This window comes from Lissotriton vulgaris, chromosome 3_1, assembly GCF_964263255.1.
Source record: "Lissotriton vulgaris chromosome 3_1, aLisVul1.2, whole genome shotgun sequence".
Classification (NCBI taxonomy): domain Eukaryota; kingdom Metazoa; phylum Chordata; class Amphibia; order Caudata; family Salamandridae; genus Lissotriton; species Lissotriton vulgaris.
Window position 1 is genome coordinate 438,683,977 of NC_141689.1, and position 19,840 is coordinate 438,703,816.

Sequence of the window (19,840 nt, forward strand, 5' to 3'; positions counted from 1 at the left end):
GTAGTGTCAACCTGTAAGGGTTTGTTCTATGATCAAGTACTTTCGTTACAAGAGGTTGGGGTTCTCGTTTAATCTGCCCGTGCATGTTCCCAAAGCATTCTCCAACCACTGGGCCAACCACTGAAGTTGTGAGGCTAAATAGTATTATCAAAGTGAGGTACTCCCAACACCACGTTCAGGATTTGGCTGCGCAGAGTTGTAAGAGGCAGCTCACTCCTCTCATTTCCCCAGAATCCTTTTGGAAATATTTGATTCTTGACTTACAACATTGGGAGATTTTCCTTCCTAGCGATCATCCTGTCCCTATTCCTCAGTAAATTAAGTTCCACTACCATTTTTCATTGCAATTTAATTCAACCAATCCCAAAACAAGAGAGTGGGATACCATTTCTATTTCAATTCACATGGTATTTTCTCCTATCTGAAAAGTCTAATGCTATGCTACCTCACAAATCTTCCGTTTGTCTTTCACGGGATGCCATAGAAGATTCTGTCCAATAATATTCATTACCTGAGCTTCCATTGATGAACATATCCACCGTATAAGAAGAGGAAGTAATGAATCAACCATTTTTTTTAGAAAAAAAGAGAAATACTTTAGAGAAGAGAGGAATTAGTTTGTCACATAACTAAAAGTGAAGAGCACTCAGGAGTTAATGGATTAATATTCCAATTTACAATTTTAATGGGCTTTTATATGGAAATCTAACCAGAGGGATTTTACCCAGCGTATATTTCATAAATTAAATTATTTTTACTTGAGGATATATTGTGGTCCCAAAGCAAAATAAACAATCACATGTTTTATAATAGTAAAATAGATACCCCTTTTAAAAGTGTGATTTGGAATATCATTTGTAAAATTCTTATTTAAGAGAATTTGTTGTACTTTCAGCTAATTTACAAATAAAGTCTTAAATTTGAGCATAAACAAAAATGTAAGTAAGTCATTTATTATTTTAATTTAAATTTTATGGTTTTAATTAACCAGAATAATCATTATAACTGACTGATTATTTAATATATTGATGGGCTTGAGTTTAAATACATTTCTCCTATTTGGACATCATTGTTTGGCTTATCCTATCATGCTTGTTGAGAATGGACAATTTTACAAAATAGCTACGAGCCTTGTTGTGTCTTCTTTTAACAATAAAGATTAAAATGAATGTATTTTCAAGGTCACGCATAGATGAGTGAGTATGTTAGCAATGCTTTGCAATTTTGTTTGTATTTCTGTTTTCTATCGTGTTTCTTTTCATATTAGCCTCACCCCAATACAGAATATGTATATTTCCTATTATATAATATTGAATAACACATTGTGACCCGATTTCTTGCATGTCTTTACATAAAATGAAATTGAAAAAAGGAAAGTCGATATGAATTGTACTCTTTGTAAACCTTTGACTCATTAAGTCATTGTCTGCAATTCTTATATCCGAACGGTGAGTGCTAGAGCGTATGAACTGTAGAGAGTGTTCTCAGAAGCAGAACCATGTTGGCTGTCCCTGTTGCTTATCATGAATCACAAACGGATGTGTTTTATTCCAAGTCTGTTGGCACAGCGGACGTGGAAGCTGTTAGGATAAAATGGGTTTGAGAGAAGAGGACGCAAATGGCAAGTTTGTGAAAAATATCACATTATTTTTGCCTGAACAACTTCTTGCGAGAGAGTGTATTTTTCAGATTGTAGGTGCTGCTGGTGAAGGAGGAATTATGTTTTTTGTCTTTCTATTGTCTCCATACATCTTGTGGGCTTTCACTCAAGAATGTGGGATATTTACATTGACTACTGAGCTGTAAAAGCATCCAGCTACCTTGGGTCGTCCAAACAAACAGATGCACAGTCCTCATTTCCTCCATTGTCATCTGTTTACTTCTAAAGCCTATTGTAAGACAGCCATTCTCAGAACATTCCTCAGAGCTGCTGTTTAATTAAGCATTGACCCTGTGGTCTGCTCGCTTCTGGTAACCATGGCGATGCTTCATTTGTAATGAAAAGTATCAGCTGCAAATGTAGACTTGTGCTGTCTTGATCTAGTACGCCATGCATATCCGACGCGTGCCGCTTGCAGACCTTGTAAGAGCGAACCCAAACCTCTGCAAACCACTACAAACTGTGTGACCCTTGGTATCCTTCCCTTTCAGATGGCATCTGCTCAAGACACCAGGCATGGACAGAAAGACACGTCCGACCAGAACTTCGACTACATGTTCAAACTGCTCATCATTGGCAACAGCAGCGTGGGGAAGACCTCCTTTCTTTTCCGGTATGCTGACGACTCCTTCACGTCAGCCTTCGTAAGCACCGTTGGGATCGACTTCAAAGTAAAAACCGTTTACAAAAACGAGAAAAGGATTAAACTGCAAATCTGGGTAAGCGCCAGGACTTACTATGTTATTACTTAAAAACTAAAGATTCTGAATTTGAATTTGAATTTAAAACTATTTATTGAGCGCACAATTACCAGGCGGTTTCTTGGTGCTAAGGGATGCAACCCTGGGGAGCAGGAAAGTGGGTGCTAGGGCGAAAAGGCCTGTGAGAAAAGAAAAGTTTTGAGCGCCCTTCGAAACTCAGCGTATATCACTGTAGACCTGATGGTAAGAGGAAGGGAGTTCCAAAAAGTAGGAGCGAAGACGGAGAACTTTGTGCCCCCCGATTTGGTCTTTTTGAACCGGGGTACCAAAAGAAGAGATTGGGAGGAGGAGCGCAGTTCTCTGCTGGGGGTCAAGACTGTTACATTGGTGTTCTTCTCGTCATGTATGCTTTGGAATATAACTCATAAGCACTGGAGCGTCATGTGGCACATTGAACATGGATTTTCAGTGTTAAAAGTGCTCTACCCAATCACCTTGATTGTAGAATTAGGCAAAGTGTGCATTTCTAGAGTGGAAACAAGCTTTTTATTTGCAGTATGGGTCATTAGAACATTGACACGTAAATGGATGGAGGTGTTGATTAGCAAGGCATTTTCTGTGAGTGGTTGTTCTGCACTCCTAGTTTAGCGGTGCATACTGATGAATTTCCAGGAGAAACAGATTCTTGTTAATGCATAAACAGGTTTGTCAATGAGATTAGTGAGGAAGCATACCTTACTTACTGCTGGAAGTTTATGTCTGTCACTCCTGGGAATAAATCAATACATAAAGATAAAGCGTCTCACAGAAGCTTTTTAGGTCGGTCCCAAAGTGATTACAAATGTCCCATGGGAAGTTTGCATGTTTGCAAGAGTCAAAGCGAAAACTTCATTGTGCAAAATGATTTCCAAATATAAAATGTGTGCAAAGGAACTTCAGCACAAACCACGCTTTTGCATTCGCAAAGTGTCAGAACGGCAATAGAAACCAATGACGACATTTGCAACATAATGTATGAATGTTGTGATACTTAATACATAGTCACAAAACAAAGAAAAACACATTCAAATATTTAAATGTGGTTACTGAAGATTGAATATGGTCTCTGACCATTGTACACACTCAAAAATGAAGCAAGTTTGAGTCTGGAGAGGCCCTGACATCTCAGTTTGCTGAGATAAGAATGAGTGGTGGTAGGGGTTGGTGACATAGCGGGCCGGACTCACAAAGGGCCGCCGCACTGGTGGCAGAGGCCCCGCAGATGTGGGAGAGTCTCCACACTCTGGCGGAATCTCGGCAATGAGAATTCTGATCACGAAGATTCCGCCCAGAGAGCGAGGGCTCCATCACAGCTGCGGGGCCTCCGTCAAGAGTGCGGAGACTCTTTGTGAATCAGGCCCAGAATGTGTATAGGTGTCACATTGGGCTGCAACCAACCCACAAGCATTCCAAACTTCTGTGTCAACTAGAAGTAGAAAATTATTTTGTAGACTGAATGTGATTTATTTTTGTCTCATCTTTTGGTATTCTTCTTATCCATGGTAGAACAGTGTTTTACCTACATCAGTAGTTTTTGGTGGAACTCTCCAGCAACTAAAGTCTGGAAGACTTTTTGACAGCTATATATTCAAGCTAGGGCCATTTTACACAAAGGGTGCACTATCCTACTCTTTATCCTATTACAGTCAATGCTCCGCTGGCCGTGAAGGTGCAAATACACCTGTTACTTCCCCGGAGCATTTTGTACAATACAGCCATAAGTAGTTCGGTCCATCTCACAGTTTCACTTGCATTTTCATAACATGAATTCTAATAGTTTTGGCTTAATTTCTGATTTTGATTATTTACTACTGTTTCCCAAATGGGCACTACTAAGATGTTTCTTTAGTGGTTTAGATATTTCCATGTTGTTATTGGTAATTCACAATTGTATATCAGGCATGCTGCTTTTAGGACCTTTTATCCACGAGTTGATTACACCTATTCCTTAAACAGCGGACGGGTTTTTATTTAACTAGTGGGGTGGAGAGGCCCAAGGAGAGTGGAGGAACGGTGGGCAATGTATAGCAGATGAGGTATGAAAGGTTGGCCGGAACATAACTGGAATTTGGAGTGAGAAAAGAGGTTTAGACTTCTGCCACAAAACTGCTAAAAGTTGGGATGAGCGGTGGAAGTAATTAATCCAAAAATGGGAAAATATAATCTTGAACAAAAAAATAATTTGATCAATATAATTATGAAATAAAAAAACATGTAACTAATTGGATTCAAAGACTGGCTGTTAAATGAAAAGTTAAAAAATTCTGTTTTAACTTCCCGCACTTGGTAGTACCCAAGTGGTTGGAAGCTAGAATATCATATACAGAAATATTGTCTGATGATATTAATATTGCATCCTAAACATTGTTTACAAAAATCTTTTCCCATGGAGCCTAGATTATCTATTGGTAACTCCAGTGGGTAAATGTTTTTGTACATGGCATTTATGACACAATATTCATTACAGCTGAATTCTGAGAACATTATCCTGATACCACACCTAACTAAGTTGATCATTTGCATTTAGGCGGCATACCACAAGACTGCGTGAAAGTCACCTTTAACTCCTGACTTCGGATTGAGTAACAGATACCTGGAGTGCTGTATTAAAACTTAGTATTCTCTTATTTTCGCCATATAATTGACTTAACATTATAACTCTTACCACATTTCAGGAGAGAAAGGTTCAGTCACCTGGACATGGTCCTTGATACTGATTTGAGCCTGAATGCACTTTTATTTTTTTTATTTCAACGTATTTAATTTTTTTTTTACACATATAGTCATCATCGCCTTATCGTTACAGGGTGGCAGCCCAAACTGGCTGTTGTTGTCGAAGATACAGGTACATGGTATATATGTTTGGCTGTCCCCTTATCCACTGTCTTGCTAAGAGAATAAGAGTGGGTGAAAAGGGAAAGGATAGAGAACAAAGGAGAGAGAAGAGGAAATAGTATACAAGAAGGTTACTTCCTTCGTTGGTGTGTTCTGGTCTTGTGGGCCCTTTTCCAGTTCTGTTCATGGGGGTTCGTAGGGGTCCAGGAACTCGTCCAGTGAAGCCCACATTCCCCTGGAAGCTGGTCTCCATGGTGAGTTCCGCAGGGCAGTGCTGTGATTTCAGTCTTACTTTTAGATTATTTCCAATTAAGGTGGCACACATGGCACTCTCTTAGCTACATTCAAAATTAAGTTGGCAATTGGAGTTGGTTTTCGAAGGGAAGGCTGATCAATATATATATATACTTTATGCTTGCTATCTTTCCGGCCTTTGTATTTCAACAGCTTGAAGAAGGTCAGAATGATGCAACACAATTTCAACTTGCCGCCCTGTTCGTTGGCCACTTATGCATTCCTGTTTTTATGTAGAGGTGCTTCGCCTCACATCTACCAGTCTCCATAGATGTGAGACTGGTACTAATGTGTTTTCAAGTTATTCACCAATCTCTTGTCTTTACTCATCAAACCATTTTATTTTCTCTAGAAGCTATTAACACTTGCCACTGTAGCACCGAAAATGTGGAATTGCTTGCCCTACAGATCAATATCTGTTAAAATAACCTAGCACTAAACCTCCTCTGATTGGTTTCGCTGATTCATGATGTGAGCCTGCAATTACATCTTGGCCTGTTTTTTTCTGAAGTAGCACAATTAAAGTTCCACCTCGTTTAAATAAAGCAGTTTGAATGTGGTTAGCTATCAAAATAAGCTACAAAGGCAGTATTTGTTGCCACGAGAACAAAATATTTGTCTCTTGCTTTCCTAATAATGTGCCAGCAGTACAGCATATTTAATGTTGATGTGTATAGGGTAATCATAATATTGCAGTATTTAAATTTGCTTAAATAACAAAAACATGAATTCTAAAATACAGTCATCAAGTATCATTGAAGTGGAAATACAGTATGTTTTTTTCGCACTCACACTACCTACTAAAGATTTTTATATTCTTTGTCATGGTCACATAGGCTGTTGTATTCCATAAAGGCTATCAAAAATTAACCTCATTTCACATTATAATTAAAATACTAGTAACATGTAACAACATGAAGCTTAGTTTTAACCAATTTCAGCTCTATATGTATGTACGGTGGTTGGAAAGATGCTTTCCGAACAATATAGGGGAGAGGTGTGGTGCAGCGACCAGAGCGGCTGACTCCAGAGCTCGGCGCTCACGGTTCGATCGCTGGTGTTATCTCAGCTTAGCATCAGGTGACTCTTGGCACCAGCTCACTTAATCTCCTTGACGGTCCCCAGCACCTTAAAACTCTTAAGGGGGTGATTTGTTTGTGCTTTACAAATAGGAAATATTATTATATTGTGATTACGGTTCTAGGTGGCCGTGGTTAATCTGCCATTTTTTCTTCCATAATGATGAGCTATTAGCGGTAAAGCTATTCTTTTAAATTTCTTCAGTTTGAAGGTGAAGAAGCCATAGTGCATCCCTTCTCGAGAGATTAAATATTATTTTACCCATTCAGTGGTCCTGTTTGCCTGCTTACTAATTAGAAGGGTCTTTGTGTGTGAATATATGCGCCTTGCAGGACCAAGAATAGATTATTTCATTATTAGAATACAATTTAAAATCAGTTAACATCACTAACACTTTCCTTGTTTTGCATTGCTTAAGTGTTTTCTAAATGTGTCTCAATAGTCTTATGGTATATCTTTCTTGGGACGTTCATGTAATTAACAGTAATGTTATCTTAAGTAACTTAATTATAAATTACTTAATTTCAAATTCAGTCTTCTGACCTATAAGAACGTCAGTCAATCTCTGTCTTGTTATGTATCCTTGAGTTATAAACCAGAAACCACCTTCTTGATTCGCCAACTCTGGTCAAAGAAGTTTTAAGGCATGGGCAAAGTGGGCCTTGAACCGGATCCCCTGCCTTTTAGGGGGACCGCTGTTAGAGGCAGCTCTGTTTTGCAGAGAGTCTTTCCCTGATGACCATGAACAGTTCTTAAACTCATTATTATTTTAAATACTATCTTCCTTTAATTTATTTCTAATATGAGGGATATGACCATGCAATATCCATAAACAAAGTTTGTTTTAGATCAAAACAGGACCTTGCATATGAAAAATAGGAGGGGGTCACAAAGATTATTTGCAATATTAGTGAGCTGCAGCTGCATTATATTATTGAAAGAAAACGCGCCTCTATCCCTGAATATTAGATGCAAACAGATTTTGAATTTGGACCAGTGTGCCTGTGCAATGGACAATGAGGGCATGAAAGATCGAAAACTGGATCATAAATTTAAAGCTGTTCCAAACACGGGACCATAAGTACCTTTGGCTCAGGCCCTCCGAAATCCTTAAGATGTCCCTTTCTCTAGTTGTAAATTATGTAATTGATGCTCTAGATGGATATTTGCAATAGCAATATGAGTTTAGCTTCCTCTTGAGCCTTGAATGTATCTGTTACTCAAGTACAGCTTTTGAAATGAATAATGGTCTTGGTTGCTTACACAGCTTACATCTTGCTGGACAGTGGAATCTTTGAGCTGTGCTGTTTGACTAAAACTACAGCTGAAGTTGTTAATGTGCGCGACCACATGAACCATATGATCTCTGATCATGCTCTGATTTGTAGTGTTCCATGAGCCAGTATCAGCATCTTATACTTCATGGATAGCACCAGTTCCAGATTGGTCTAATGCCCAAGATCTACCCGTGATTCTGAGCGGATGTATGACGTTACAACACATACTTTTACCACGCATACCTTTACAACGCGGTTTTTACAACGCATGCCTTTACAACGCATAGCGCTTTGGGGTGCTGGATAGTGAAAAGTTTAATTTACTATTCCAACTCCAGTCCCCGTGGACACTAGGGAAGGTGTTGGATAGTAAATTAAACTTATTCCCTATCCTAGAGCGCCCCCCAGCGCAATGCGTTGTAATGGTTTGCGTTGTAATGAATGCGTTGTAATGGTAGTGCGTGGTAAAAGTTTTGTTGTAAAGGTTGTATACCTTCTGAGCATCATCTGGTAGCTGTCTATTGAGCCATGTCTGAATAGACATCTCCATCCATCGATAATCACGCCAAAGGCAGTAAAAGAGACTAAGGGAAAAAGCGTTGTCACACGCAGCTAGCGGATGCAATGACTATACCGGTATAGAACAGCTAAGCTTTTTCGTGCTGGGTGAGGAAGAAAAAGACATTAACAAATATTTAGATGGTAAAACATATACTAGAGCTCTGGCTTTTGTAACTACCATTGTTCATCTTCAGACCTTATGTTCATATTAATTAGAATGACTATTTGTCTTCCGCGAGGAAGTTAGATTTTTCAGATTTCCAATTGGGATTTTGTGTTCATCTGTGATGTGAAGGTTTGTATTGCTTTGACTTTCATAAAACAGTCTTGCCTTCATACTGGGCAGCAAAATACCTGCAAAGATGGTTGTTGATCAGCACTGAGCTACATGTACAGCTGCAAAAACATCTTGTAAATAAGTAATATATCTGGGTCTATATATCACTGTGTCCCTAATTAACATTAAGCTCACTGAGTAAAAAAATAGTTCCTGATGATAGTACTGAACAAAAAAGTGTTCCTTTATGCCTGGGCATACTCCTACTGGATGTACTTGCAAATCATTACAGGTTTCCTGTTAAAATATGGGTCACCGGCAGATATTATGCAGTTAATCATGGCTCCCTGATCTCTGTCCATAGTGGATTGGGACCAAGAAGACCATACACAAGTGGAGCATTATATATGTATTTTACAACTCATGCCGGCCATGCCTTGTTGTCCTTGCTAGCTACCCTTCTTCACCTCAACACCATGGCTTTTGCTTCCATGAGCTGACTCAGATCCTGTTCACTCTATAGCGAAGAAGTATATTGTCTGCTATTTTCTATTATAAACATGGAAAGCGACTTTGCATTGGTACACTAAAAATTGGTAGGAGACATCAGGAATCACTTTGTATAAAGCTATTTATTTAGTGTCTCAGCTAAACAAAATATTGTTTTCTTCATTGGAAGATAACATTGTCTTTATTGTAGTCATAGTAAACATAGTGTTCTTCTGCACGGTTGGGGAGGGCTGAGGAGACAGAAACATAAAAAGGGAAGAGCATGTTCCTAAAGGGACCTGCCCACCCCCACAGGGCTTACACATAGTACATTCCTTGTGCCATCACAGTATGAAGTTACACAAATCACCGCATAAAATCACACACACATGTGGATGTTCAGAGGACATATTGAACCTAGTAACTTCCCAAAACTGATAGTGATTCAGTGATAACCAAGCCAGTTCATCTTGGCAGACCCCCATTCCTCTTTCTTTATTTACGATTCACTATATTGCTGTACTACATGACCATAGTTCACTGTATGGAATAATTCAACATTATTCTCTTTTCTTTGAGCATTATTGGGTGTGAATGTCTAGCAGCAGGTGAGCAGTGACGCTAATAGCATGTAGTTAAGACCTACAGTCTAAGTCTTTCGATTGACCTATGTAGTTTCACGTTCCCCAGAGGGCACTAAAAAGATTTTTTTCATGTTAATTATATGTGAGCATCCAATGTATCTTTAATGTCATGACATGTTACAGTGAAGATACTTGATTAGGCCCCCTTCCTTAAACTCTGCTAGATTGTCATCCTATGACAAATTATCAAGGGCCTCATCAGAAATGTGGCACATATCCCACCTGCTTTATTACTGGTGCATTAGGATACAGTACACTTATAATAAGGCGGACATGACATCCAACACATTTGTGATGGAGTACCTGTCTGCCAAACTCTAAATCAGGCCCCAAGGCATTAGATAATGTTATGTGTATTACTTGTATATACTGGGTGAAATATTCATGTATGTTTTCTTAGGTACCTATTTAACCGCATGCGCGCTAGCGAGTTTTCCCGCTGCGCGCTGAAATTTAAAAATCGCGGGTAACGTGACAAAGCCAGCTCGCCATGCGCGCAGCGCAGGTAACGCCCATGACAAGCTGGCTTTGTCATCCGCATCGAAGGGGTTAAGGAAAGATTATACTAACATTAAGAAATACTAAGGGTCAGAAATACATTTTTGCAGTCATATTTGCAGTGCTGCAGTGCTCAAGCGGAAAAACACAGTGCAGAGCCGTGTGTATTAAGACCGCACTACTACTGCTTCTTCCCCTGCTCTGGCATTCTCAAAGGATGCCTTGCATGGTGCACAGCCTTCCAGACGGGAGTGTGCACTGAACTAGAAGTAAACCCTTCCAGTACACATTCCTATGTCTGGGCAAATATGGAAGGATCCCACATACTGAGTGTGTGGTCTGCACTTCAGCACACTAGCAATGCATGGGTTTGTTAGAGAAATGAATACCTCTCTTCCTGTCAGTTCCTGCTTTCAGGAGGAGTTATGTTTCAACGCAAAGCCCAGTCTGGCTGTCTTAGTGGATCGGCTCTTGTATCAAAATCCATGGTTGACTGAACTGGTCCATAAATGTAACGCCCCTTCATGCACAGCGACGGCGAGCACTGTAAAGCCGGGTCTGGTGTCTTAGTGGACTAATGCATCCCCTTTAGGGCCCTGTGTTTGACCTCATGGTCACAGGTTCAAATCCCGGCAGGTCTACTCAGCCTTTCATCCTTCTAGGGTCGATAAAATGAGTACCATTCAGTTGGGTAGCAATTAACATCTGTTATTCAACGCCAAGATACGCTTCTGGATGAACGTGCACTTTACAAATACACATGCTATGTTATGTTAAAGTCTAATTCGCGTTGAGAAACGGACACCTCTCCAGCACAAAATGCCTTTTGCTCTGGGTGGGTTTTTGTATCTCTCTGCTCTAGATTAGGGCCTCAGTAAATCTGGGCCTTCTTTTTTTGTGGGGGGTGCATTAAATCTTGTGTTCTGGAAGGTTTGTTTTGTTCCATTTATTTAAGCTTGATAAAAAAAAGTATTGGAAGCGATTCACCATTCAATACATATTTTCCACATATAATTAAAGCAGGATTCCATGACATGTCCATAATGCACTCGTGCTTTACCTGGTATCTGGGTTATTCAATGCACAGATGGCGCATGCCTACTGGTGCCTCTTGCAAAAGGGCCTTGCAGCAGTATTTCAAACTCACATAAAACTCCACAGGAATCAGATATTTAGGCCTAGTGAATGCAAGTTCAAAATTGCTCAGAGCAACATATCATGGGACCAAACAAGTGGCAGCTCAGGAAGCAATGTGCTCCATCATCTGCAATACCATTATGGGTTACTAAGATCTATCATAAATAAACCGCACAGAGGCAAAAGCTAATGCAGCTCTGGCACTTGAAGTGACATATCTGTGAAAGACACAAGTATATGGGACAAGTGGTATCAGCCTAGGAAATTAAGGTAATTGGAAAAGCAGTGGCATTTGAGGGAATGAGGCGCATTCTCCCTGGGAGGTTCTATTTTGCAACAGTAAATCAATAAATGTTGCAACTGTGTTTCTTTCAGCAAACCTCCAAGCACATCTCATGACAGGCAGCAGGAGTTGCTGCTCTTTATTTAGCCAGATGTCACTGGTATTGCATGGGTGCTTGGGGTTCCTCTCCAGTGCCTGACCCCCACAATAGACCCCCGCACCGCAGGGGCTGCGGGGCCCTAAAATAATGCAGTGGTAAAGGGTGTACAGGTCTCATTAATGCCCTGGTCCAAAAGCCTGTAAAGGCCCATGTATGTTCCAAAATCTGGGGACAGTTTTCTGCTGCTGTGCTCATCTTGGGCTTTCAAGTCTCATAATACTGAATGTGTGTTACCAGCCACGGCCCGTGGAGGGAGTTTCGGTGGGGCAGAGAGGCGGGGCGGGGGAGGGGTAGGGTGGGGGGTGTTTAAAACTGGAGTATGAATAATTGAAGGTAAGTAAACAATTTAATAAATAAAACGAATTTCGTAGCGCACCCTGCATCTCATTTTGCGATGCAGGGCGCGCTATGAAATTCGTTTTATTAATTACATTGTTTACTTACCTTCAATTATCCATACTCCAGTTTGTAGCACTCCCCCGCCCCGCCTCTCCGCCCCGCCGAAACTCCCTCCACGGGCCGTGGCTGTGTGTTACTCTTTCCTGATGTCATTCAGTTACGCGGCCTTCAAGCTTGTGCAAAGGGAAGAAAGATGTGATCCTGTGAATAAAGACTGATGAACTAAGCAGTTTTCAAGTGTAAGTTCTGTTGCATTTGCAAGTGCAAGATCCCATCTGAGTGTAAGGGTCAGGAACGGTTGTTTTTTACTCCTCACAAATGGGATTTGTTTCTGGCTGCGTCGTCTACATACGTTGGGAAAAGGGAACACACTCTCAGGTTTGTATGCATTCACCAAACCAGTTCAACAGTTGCTAATTTACTCCTGTCAAGGGTAGAAGTACTATGTTTTCAGGGTAGGAATGTGGAAGGACCACCCAAATATTCAATTTACCTATAAGAGGAAGGAAAACATATTCTCCCCTTGGAGAAAGAAAATAAGTTTACAGGTGCAAATGCAGTCGCTTCCCAAACATTTTATAACCACGGCCCAGTTTTTAGAACGACAAACTTATACACCCCACCTAGCTTTAATAGACGTGAGGTGGGAGATATATTAATGTAACTAATGCATCGTATTTATGCACTGTCCTTTACAGACATAATATTTTCCGTTCAAATGGGCACTAAATTTGCACAGACATACAGTTTTACTCATAAAATTATATTGCACACATATGATAATGTATGCGAATTGGATTTCAGTGAATGTTTATCATTTATGCATCAGCAAGTGAAGTATCTTGATTTGTTTACATCCTTGTAAAGTCTTTTTTCCATCATACTGCAGAATTACAAAAAATGTGCTTCATTTTTGTTTTCTTAACTGCGGAATTTGTACAGTTCATTTACAGCTATTTACACTTTGTTGTGTGTTACAAAGAAATTGCACTATCCAGGGCTGGACTGGGAACTGAAAGCAGCCCATGCAAATTATGTCAGACCAGCCCCCATACGGTGGGCAGCGAGCATGCCCAGCCAGTGCTAAAGGGGTTTGGGGCGGTTCTTCCCTCAAGAACATTTTGGAAAAAGATAGACCAAAACAGTTAATTTTACAGCACATTTTTCATTACACATTTAATTGTATTAACTTTCAAAGCACAGTACATAGTAGATGATGACCATAAAGAGCACCAGGTTACCCAGTCATATGTACCCATAGACACAAGAGTAGTGAATCAGAGAGCAGAAACTATGGAAATGTCACACATAAGCCCCTAGGCCACTGAGGCCAGAAACTATGGAAATGTTATACATAAGCATCCAGGCCACTGAGGCCAGAGATCATGGAAATGTCACACATAAGCATCCATGTCGGAAAGCATGGAAACGTCATACATAAGCACCCAGGCTAGTAAGCATCGAAATGTCACACATGGGCACCCAAGCCACTAAGGCCAAAAACTGTGGAAATGTCACACATAGGCAAGCACCCAGGCCAGAAAGCATGACAATTTCACACAAAGGCACCAAGGCCAGTGGAGCTGGAACACTTTCACAGTGTAGGTGCTGCCATCACTGAAATAATTGGACTGTGAAAAATTCAAGAATCACACAAAAAACAAGGGTAGCAAATGAGCCTCGCCTTTTCTGGTGGAGGTGGTGAGGGTGTGGTTCAGAGTGGAAAAGGTCAAAATTTCATCTCAGCACATAACACCCCTTCAGAACAGATACTGTGACAGATTCACCATCTGTGGGGGTTTCATAGAGGCTGAAGACCCTTCTTTAGCAGATCTGAGCATTCTCACACAAACCCATTCAACAGCACTACAAGCGAGACCAAAGGATTTATCAAATGACACTATAGATGGACTGGACATTTACATCCTGCATGCCACTCTACCTCACATACAAATTTTAGACTTCATATTCATACAGCAGGCACAGCACATGCAGTTTTAGCATTGTCAGACTAACAGCCTGATTCATCAAGGTGAGTATTTGCTATTCCTTAATAGCGATTATTAAGGAATCGCTATTAAGGAATAGCAAAATGCTATTCACCAAGAAATCGCGAAATAAATTGCGATTTCTAATTATTCCTTAATTGCGATTACCAAATTGCTAATCGCAATTAAGGAATATCTCCCCATTCATTCCTATGGGCCCAAAGGCCCATAGGAATGAATGGGAAGACATTTCAATGTGCGAATCGCAATTAGCGATTCGCATATTGAAATTGCGATTTCAAGGGTGCAGGGGTGTCCAAAGGACACCCTGTAGCACCCCTGAAATGTATGCTACATTGGTGTTGCGCACACACATGTCCTAAGGACATGTGTGTGTGTAACATGAAACTTAGAAAAATGCATTTAAATGCATTTTTCTAAGTTTCCGCTATTTACCACGAGGTTTGACCTCGCAGTAAATAGCGGGACATTTTTGCGATTTCGCAATTTAAAAATGTTTCAAGAATTGCATTTAAGGAATCTCTAATAGAGATTCCTTAAATGCTATTCCTCGCAAATATGCGAATTCTTAAATAGCGATTTTTGCATTTGGGATGATGAATCCCAAATGCAAAAATACCGCTCGCAAAGGGCCAGATTCTCAGAATCTGGCCCTTTGCGACCAGATTTAACAATGATGAATCAGGCTGTAAGAACCAGAAACTGCAAGAAAGAGAACAAGAAGACAGGCCTTCCACGTCATGCATTTTAGTTTAAAACAGCACTCTTTTTCGAAGACCTGACAACAGGGCTTCAAGTGGGCCAGGTCCTGCTGGTGCCCGGCAGTTCTAAAAAGCAGCTGCTGAGATGGATCTATATCGGGCTCTCCATTTTTGCCCTCAGTCTCTGTTAAAAAAAATCTTAACTCTGAAGCAGAACCACTCTTCACTGCCATTGATGTAACTTTAAAGGGACTTGGAACAGATCTTTCACAGTCTCATAATTGCAGAGCTGAAATATTTTCAATATTAAATACATTGAAGCAGTAGTTGCTGTTTTTGTCTTATGCACCTAACAACCATTGACAAAGGCAATAGCTTGTTGTAGGTATAATGTTACTTTTTGCACTATATATATCTGGATACAATGACATAAACTGCAAAGTACCAGTTTGGCGGCACACTGTGCTAAGCACAGATTTTTAGCTTTCATGATTTTGAGCCATGCCCTCGATTACATCGGCCATGCCCTTTTGAGACCCGTTTTTTCATCCCACTTAGGGCCCTGCCTGACAAGCATCATAATATGATGACTCTTGTCCCTGAACCAGAGAGTAAAAAACGCAAGGTCAGGGTCACTCATTACTTGCTGGCTGGAGAGGTGAGGTGATGTGCAGCCAGGTTCACGAGTTAGATCCAATTCAAAGGCCGACAGGCCTGAAGGTCTTTATATTCGCCGCCAGGGAAGCGCGCGCCTCTGTGTTTTTAACACATGTTTGCCCTATCATGTGCAAAAAATTTTAAGGACACTAACTTTAGTTAACTGCTGTGATGTGGCCGGACTCAGAGGCCTGCTCAGGCCCTGGCTTCTACAGTGTGGAGCCTAGAGGACGTGCGCACTACCTACTTTGCTGCAGTGCCAGCAGATGAACTTGGGGAAGGGGCTTAGGTCATTGGTCTGCCTCATGTGTTGCGCTGCGCGATGCGCGAGTCAGACCAATGATCTGCACCCATCCCCAAGTTTGCCCTATACTCGCGCTGTCATTGGCAGGCACTCCAGTCCTCAATGGTTGGTGTAGCTGGCGCCTACACAAGGCCGCACCGAAAGTGTACGTGGCGCGCACTGCACATGCACTACTAAATTCAAACAACAATTCACTCTGACTCAGAGTGCACTGTTTGAATTTAGTAGTGCATGTGCATTCTTACCTCTGTGCAGCAGGAGAAAATATGTTTTTTTCTCCTCACAGGGGTCAGAGTACAGAGCATGAGACTGTCACAGTGACCGGTGTCCTTCTGATTTTGTCACTGGGGGCTGATTTTGCTAAAAAATCATCCCACAGTAACAAGCCGGCCCCCTGTGACAAAACACACCCCACCCTTCCAGCCTACCGGGGGATTGCACGGTGCCCAGCATCACCAGTCAGGCACTGCACCCTACAGCCTATTTCACACTGACTGTACCCTAGCAAGACTGCCACGTAATTCACTTTACTTTTCTTTCTCTGAATGAAAAGTGAGAGAATTTGTAAAAACTACTCCCCAGGTAGAAAAGGAGCAATTTGTCAGAAGACATAGTGTGACATTTGACTTCTGTCATTAAAGCTCATAAAATGAGACATGATAAATATAGAATTTAGAGGCATCCTTATTGTTGCATTGAATTTGGAGACCCACCAAAATCGGCTTGCGACCCATTGACTACAGTTTAGGAAAAGCTGGTTTAGCATCATATTCTAGCATGTGGAAATGTGCTCTTAAAATTGTTAAACTGGATTTGTGCAAATGGTTATGCATATGAGTCCTCTTCAGGGGCGGCTCCTCCACTAGGGCGGAGGTGCGTCACCCCGCTGCTTTCTCGCAGTGCAAGTAGCAGAAACATAAAATGGTAAATACCCTTTTATGTCTGGTTGTGGGTGGGTGGGGATGCTCTGCGAGCAGGGAAGGAGAGGAATAGTGTGCCTACCCATTCCAAAGTGCGCAAAGACTGTTTGGCTTGGCCCACTTGGGATGTCCAAACCAGTCATGTGAAATCTGCCCTCAGCCCCAGCCCTCCTGGCTGGGCGGCATCCCAACCAATCACAGCCCTGCTTGCAGTGTTGTGATTAGCTTATGGGAGGGAGCCTGGCTGCCTGCTTCTGCTTCCTGTTCCTGCCGGAGGCAGGAGTTCAGGAGCAGAGAAGTCGCGGGACCCAGCCGGCAGAAAGATAAGTTTAATTATTATATTTTTCATTATTAAATTAAACCCCCCACGTGACCTCACCGTGCAACCCCTTGCCCCCCACCGTGCAACCACTTGCCCCCACCTGCACAACCCCTTGCCCCCCACCGCGCAACCACTTGCCCTCACCTGCATGACCCCTTGCCCCCACCTGCAAGCCATGTCGACCGCGACTGGTCCTCTTGTCAACCTCCAACAGGTTCACATACACATAAGTACTGCAGACTTTCTTTGTGAAATGATAGAAATTTCGAAATGTTACCCAAACAAGGAAGTAGTGCTGGTGGAGTAGACCTTTCCTATGAAAATTTTTGAATTTATACCTACAGTGCAAACCTTGTTACCTGAATTCCAGGCTTGTAACAATAACATTGATATATTATGGGCAGATCCCCTTTCCATGTAGACGGAACTGGGAATTACTGCAGATTTGCTCTCAAATGTTCACAGGTTCTGTGGGGACAGAGGCAGACCATCTGCACTGCCCAGCGTTGCTCAATAAACTACCCTTTCCTCCAGTTTAAAGAATAAACCGGAGTGCAGTGTATTTGACTACAGAATAAACCCTCCAAGACTTGTAATTTGTTCTCTGTAATTCAAATCATACATAAGGTAATATTTTTATGTCTCTGTAATTCTAACCGTAGTTCAGCTAATATATTCAATTCTTTATCTCCTTCGCATGGTAATTTTAAAAATCTTCTGTTTTTTTAGACTGTGCACTCTGAATAGTGTGTAAATATTTCCATAGTTGAGTCAATTGGACCAGGAACAATGATAATGTTGATCTAGTATAGCATCGATGGTCTAAATTAGATTCTGCAAGATTCCAGGGAATCTAGTGTAATTGAAATCGGTTTACCACAGCCATGCTTCGCAAAATAACGCTAAATATCTATCTAAATAACCTTATGATAAAAAAAATGCAGAACACCTTTAAATTAAAATGGTTTGGAGGATACAGCTGTTAAAACAAATAGATTGTGTATACCAGAATTCAACTCATTATAATTACACCTGAATGTAGCGAAATAATAAATACAAATCACATTTACGTAATGCATGGAAATATATCTTAAAAGTGAGAATTTTTCAAAATCCCCATTTGTTTAGAAGATTACTTCTGGGCTCTTTTATACAATGTATACAATAGACGCATGCTTGTCTGTGTAGCAGGGTGCAAGAATAGCACCGTTTCCATGACGCCTTGCATGCATTTACCATGGCATCAACCCTGTAGGGACTGCTTCTCTAAGCCAGCACACAGTTGTGTAATTGACAACAACATAAACCGAAGCCCTCTGGTAGATAAAACTGAGAAAGCATTTTATTCAGTTATTTCAAAGGAAATTGTGCACGCTTGGTTATGATTAACATGGTTGGTGAAAGGTTTGAAAGTGGGTGTGAGTCAAAGATAGACGCGCTCTCTGAATGCTACGTCATTAGTTAAGGCATACAGCTTTGTATTACAATGGAAGCACTCACCTGCCTCTATTGTGTCTGATGCAGGTAATAAACAAGCGAGCTTATGAACAGCAGCATCGGCAAAAGAAAGAATTTTGCGTCACTGTGGTTCTCAGGTTGCTACAGGTGCTTTAAATCAACAGCCCTGTATATAGATGGAACACTAGGACTCAAGAACAACCGCTCAAATGCTATTAGATACATGGCTTTGTACAAAACAGTATATATTTGCTCTGTAATGTTGTTTTATTTTGGAGAGGGTTGTCAAAAACCTACAGACCAGAACTCTGCCACGCCACGGACCTCTTTAACCACGGACCTCACGGAGAATCCTTCCTGCTGAGCCGCTGCTGCTCGCCGGACCCGCTGCGCGGGTCCCGCTTCGCGGTCTCAGCAGTGTGGGGAAGCTTGCTTGGGGCTTGTTAGGAACCGGCAGGGCTGCGAGGGTAGAGCGGGTGGACTCGAACTCCCAGGAGTCCCCGCGCGCCCGTGACAGCTGGGCTCCTCTCCCTGCCGGCCACGCCCCCATCGTTTGCTTGCTGATTTAAGCATCCTTCAGCCCCCACACCAGCGGGAAACAGACCAGAACTCTGCCACGCCACGGACCTCTTTAACCACGGACCTCACGGAGAATCCTTCCTGCTGAGCCGCTGCTGCTCGCCGGACCCGCTGCGCGGGTCCCGCTTCGCGGTCTCAGCAGTGTGGGGAAGCTTGCTTGGGGCTTGTTAGGAACCGGCAGGGCTGCGAGGGTAGAGCGGGTGGACTCGAACTCCCAGGAGTCCCCGCGCGCCCGTGACAGCTGGGCTCCTCTCCCTGCCGGCCACGCCCCCATCGTTTGCTTGCTGATTTAAGCATCCTTCAGCCCCCACACCAGCGGGAAACAGACCAGAACTCTGCCACGCCACGGACCTCTTTAACCACGGACCTCACGGAGAATCCTTCCTGCTGAGCCGCTGCTGCTCGCCGGACCCGCTGCGCGGGTCCCGCTTCGCGGTCTCAGCAGTGTGGGGAAGCTTGCTTGGGGCTTGTTAGGAACCGGCAGGGCTGCGAGGGTAGAGCGGGTGGACTCGAACTCCCAGGAGTCCCCGCGCGCCCGTGACAGCTGGGCTCCTCT

At 42.1% G+C, this 19,840-nt stretch overlaps 1 protein-coding gene across 2 annotated transcripts in view; it reads left to right on the plus strand.

Moving 5' to 3' along the window:
* The window catches only part of RAB3C (RAB3C, member RAS oncogene family), a 455,623-nt gene that overhangs the window by 31,303 nt on the left and 404,480 nt on the right, over positions 1-19,840 (plus strand). For both annotated transcript variants that reach the window (XM_086960665.1, XM_086960664.1), the window contains exon 2: positions 2,152-2,379. In XM_086960665.1, the coding sequence (XP_086816791.1) occupies positions 2,152-2,379 (228 nt within the window). The remainder of the gene's footprint in view (positions 1-2,151; positions 2,380-19,840) is intronic.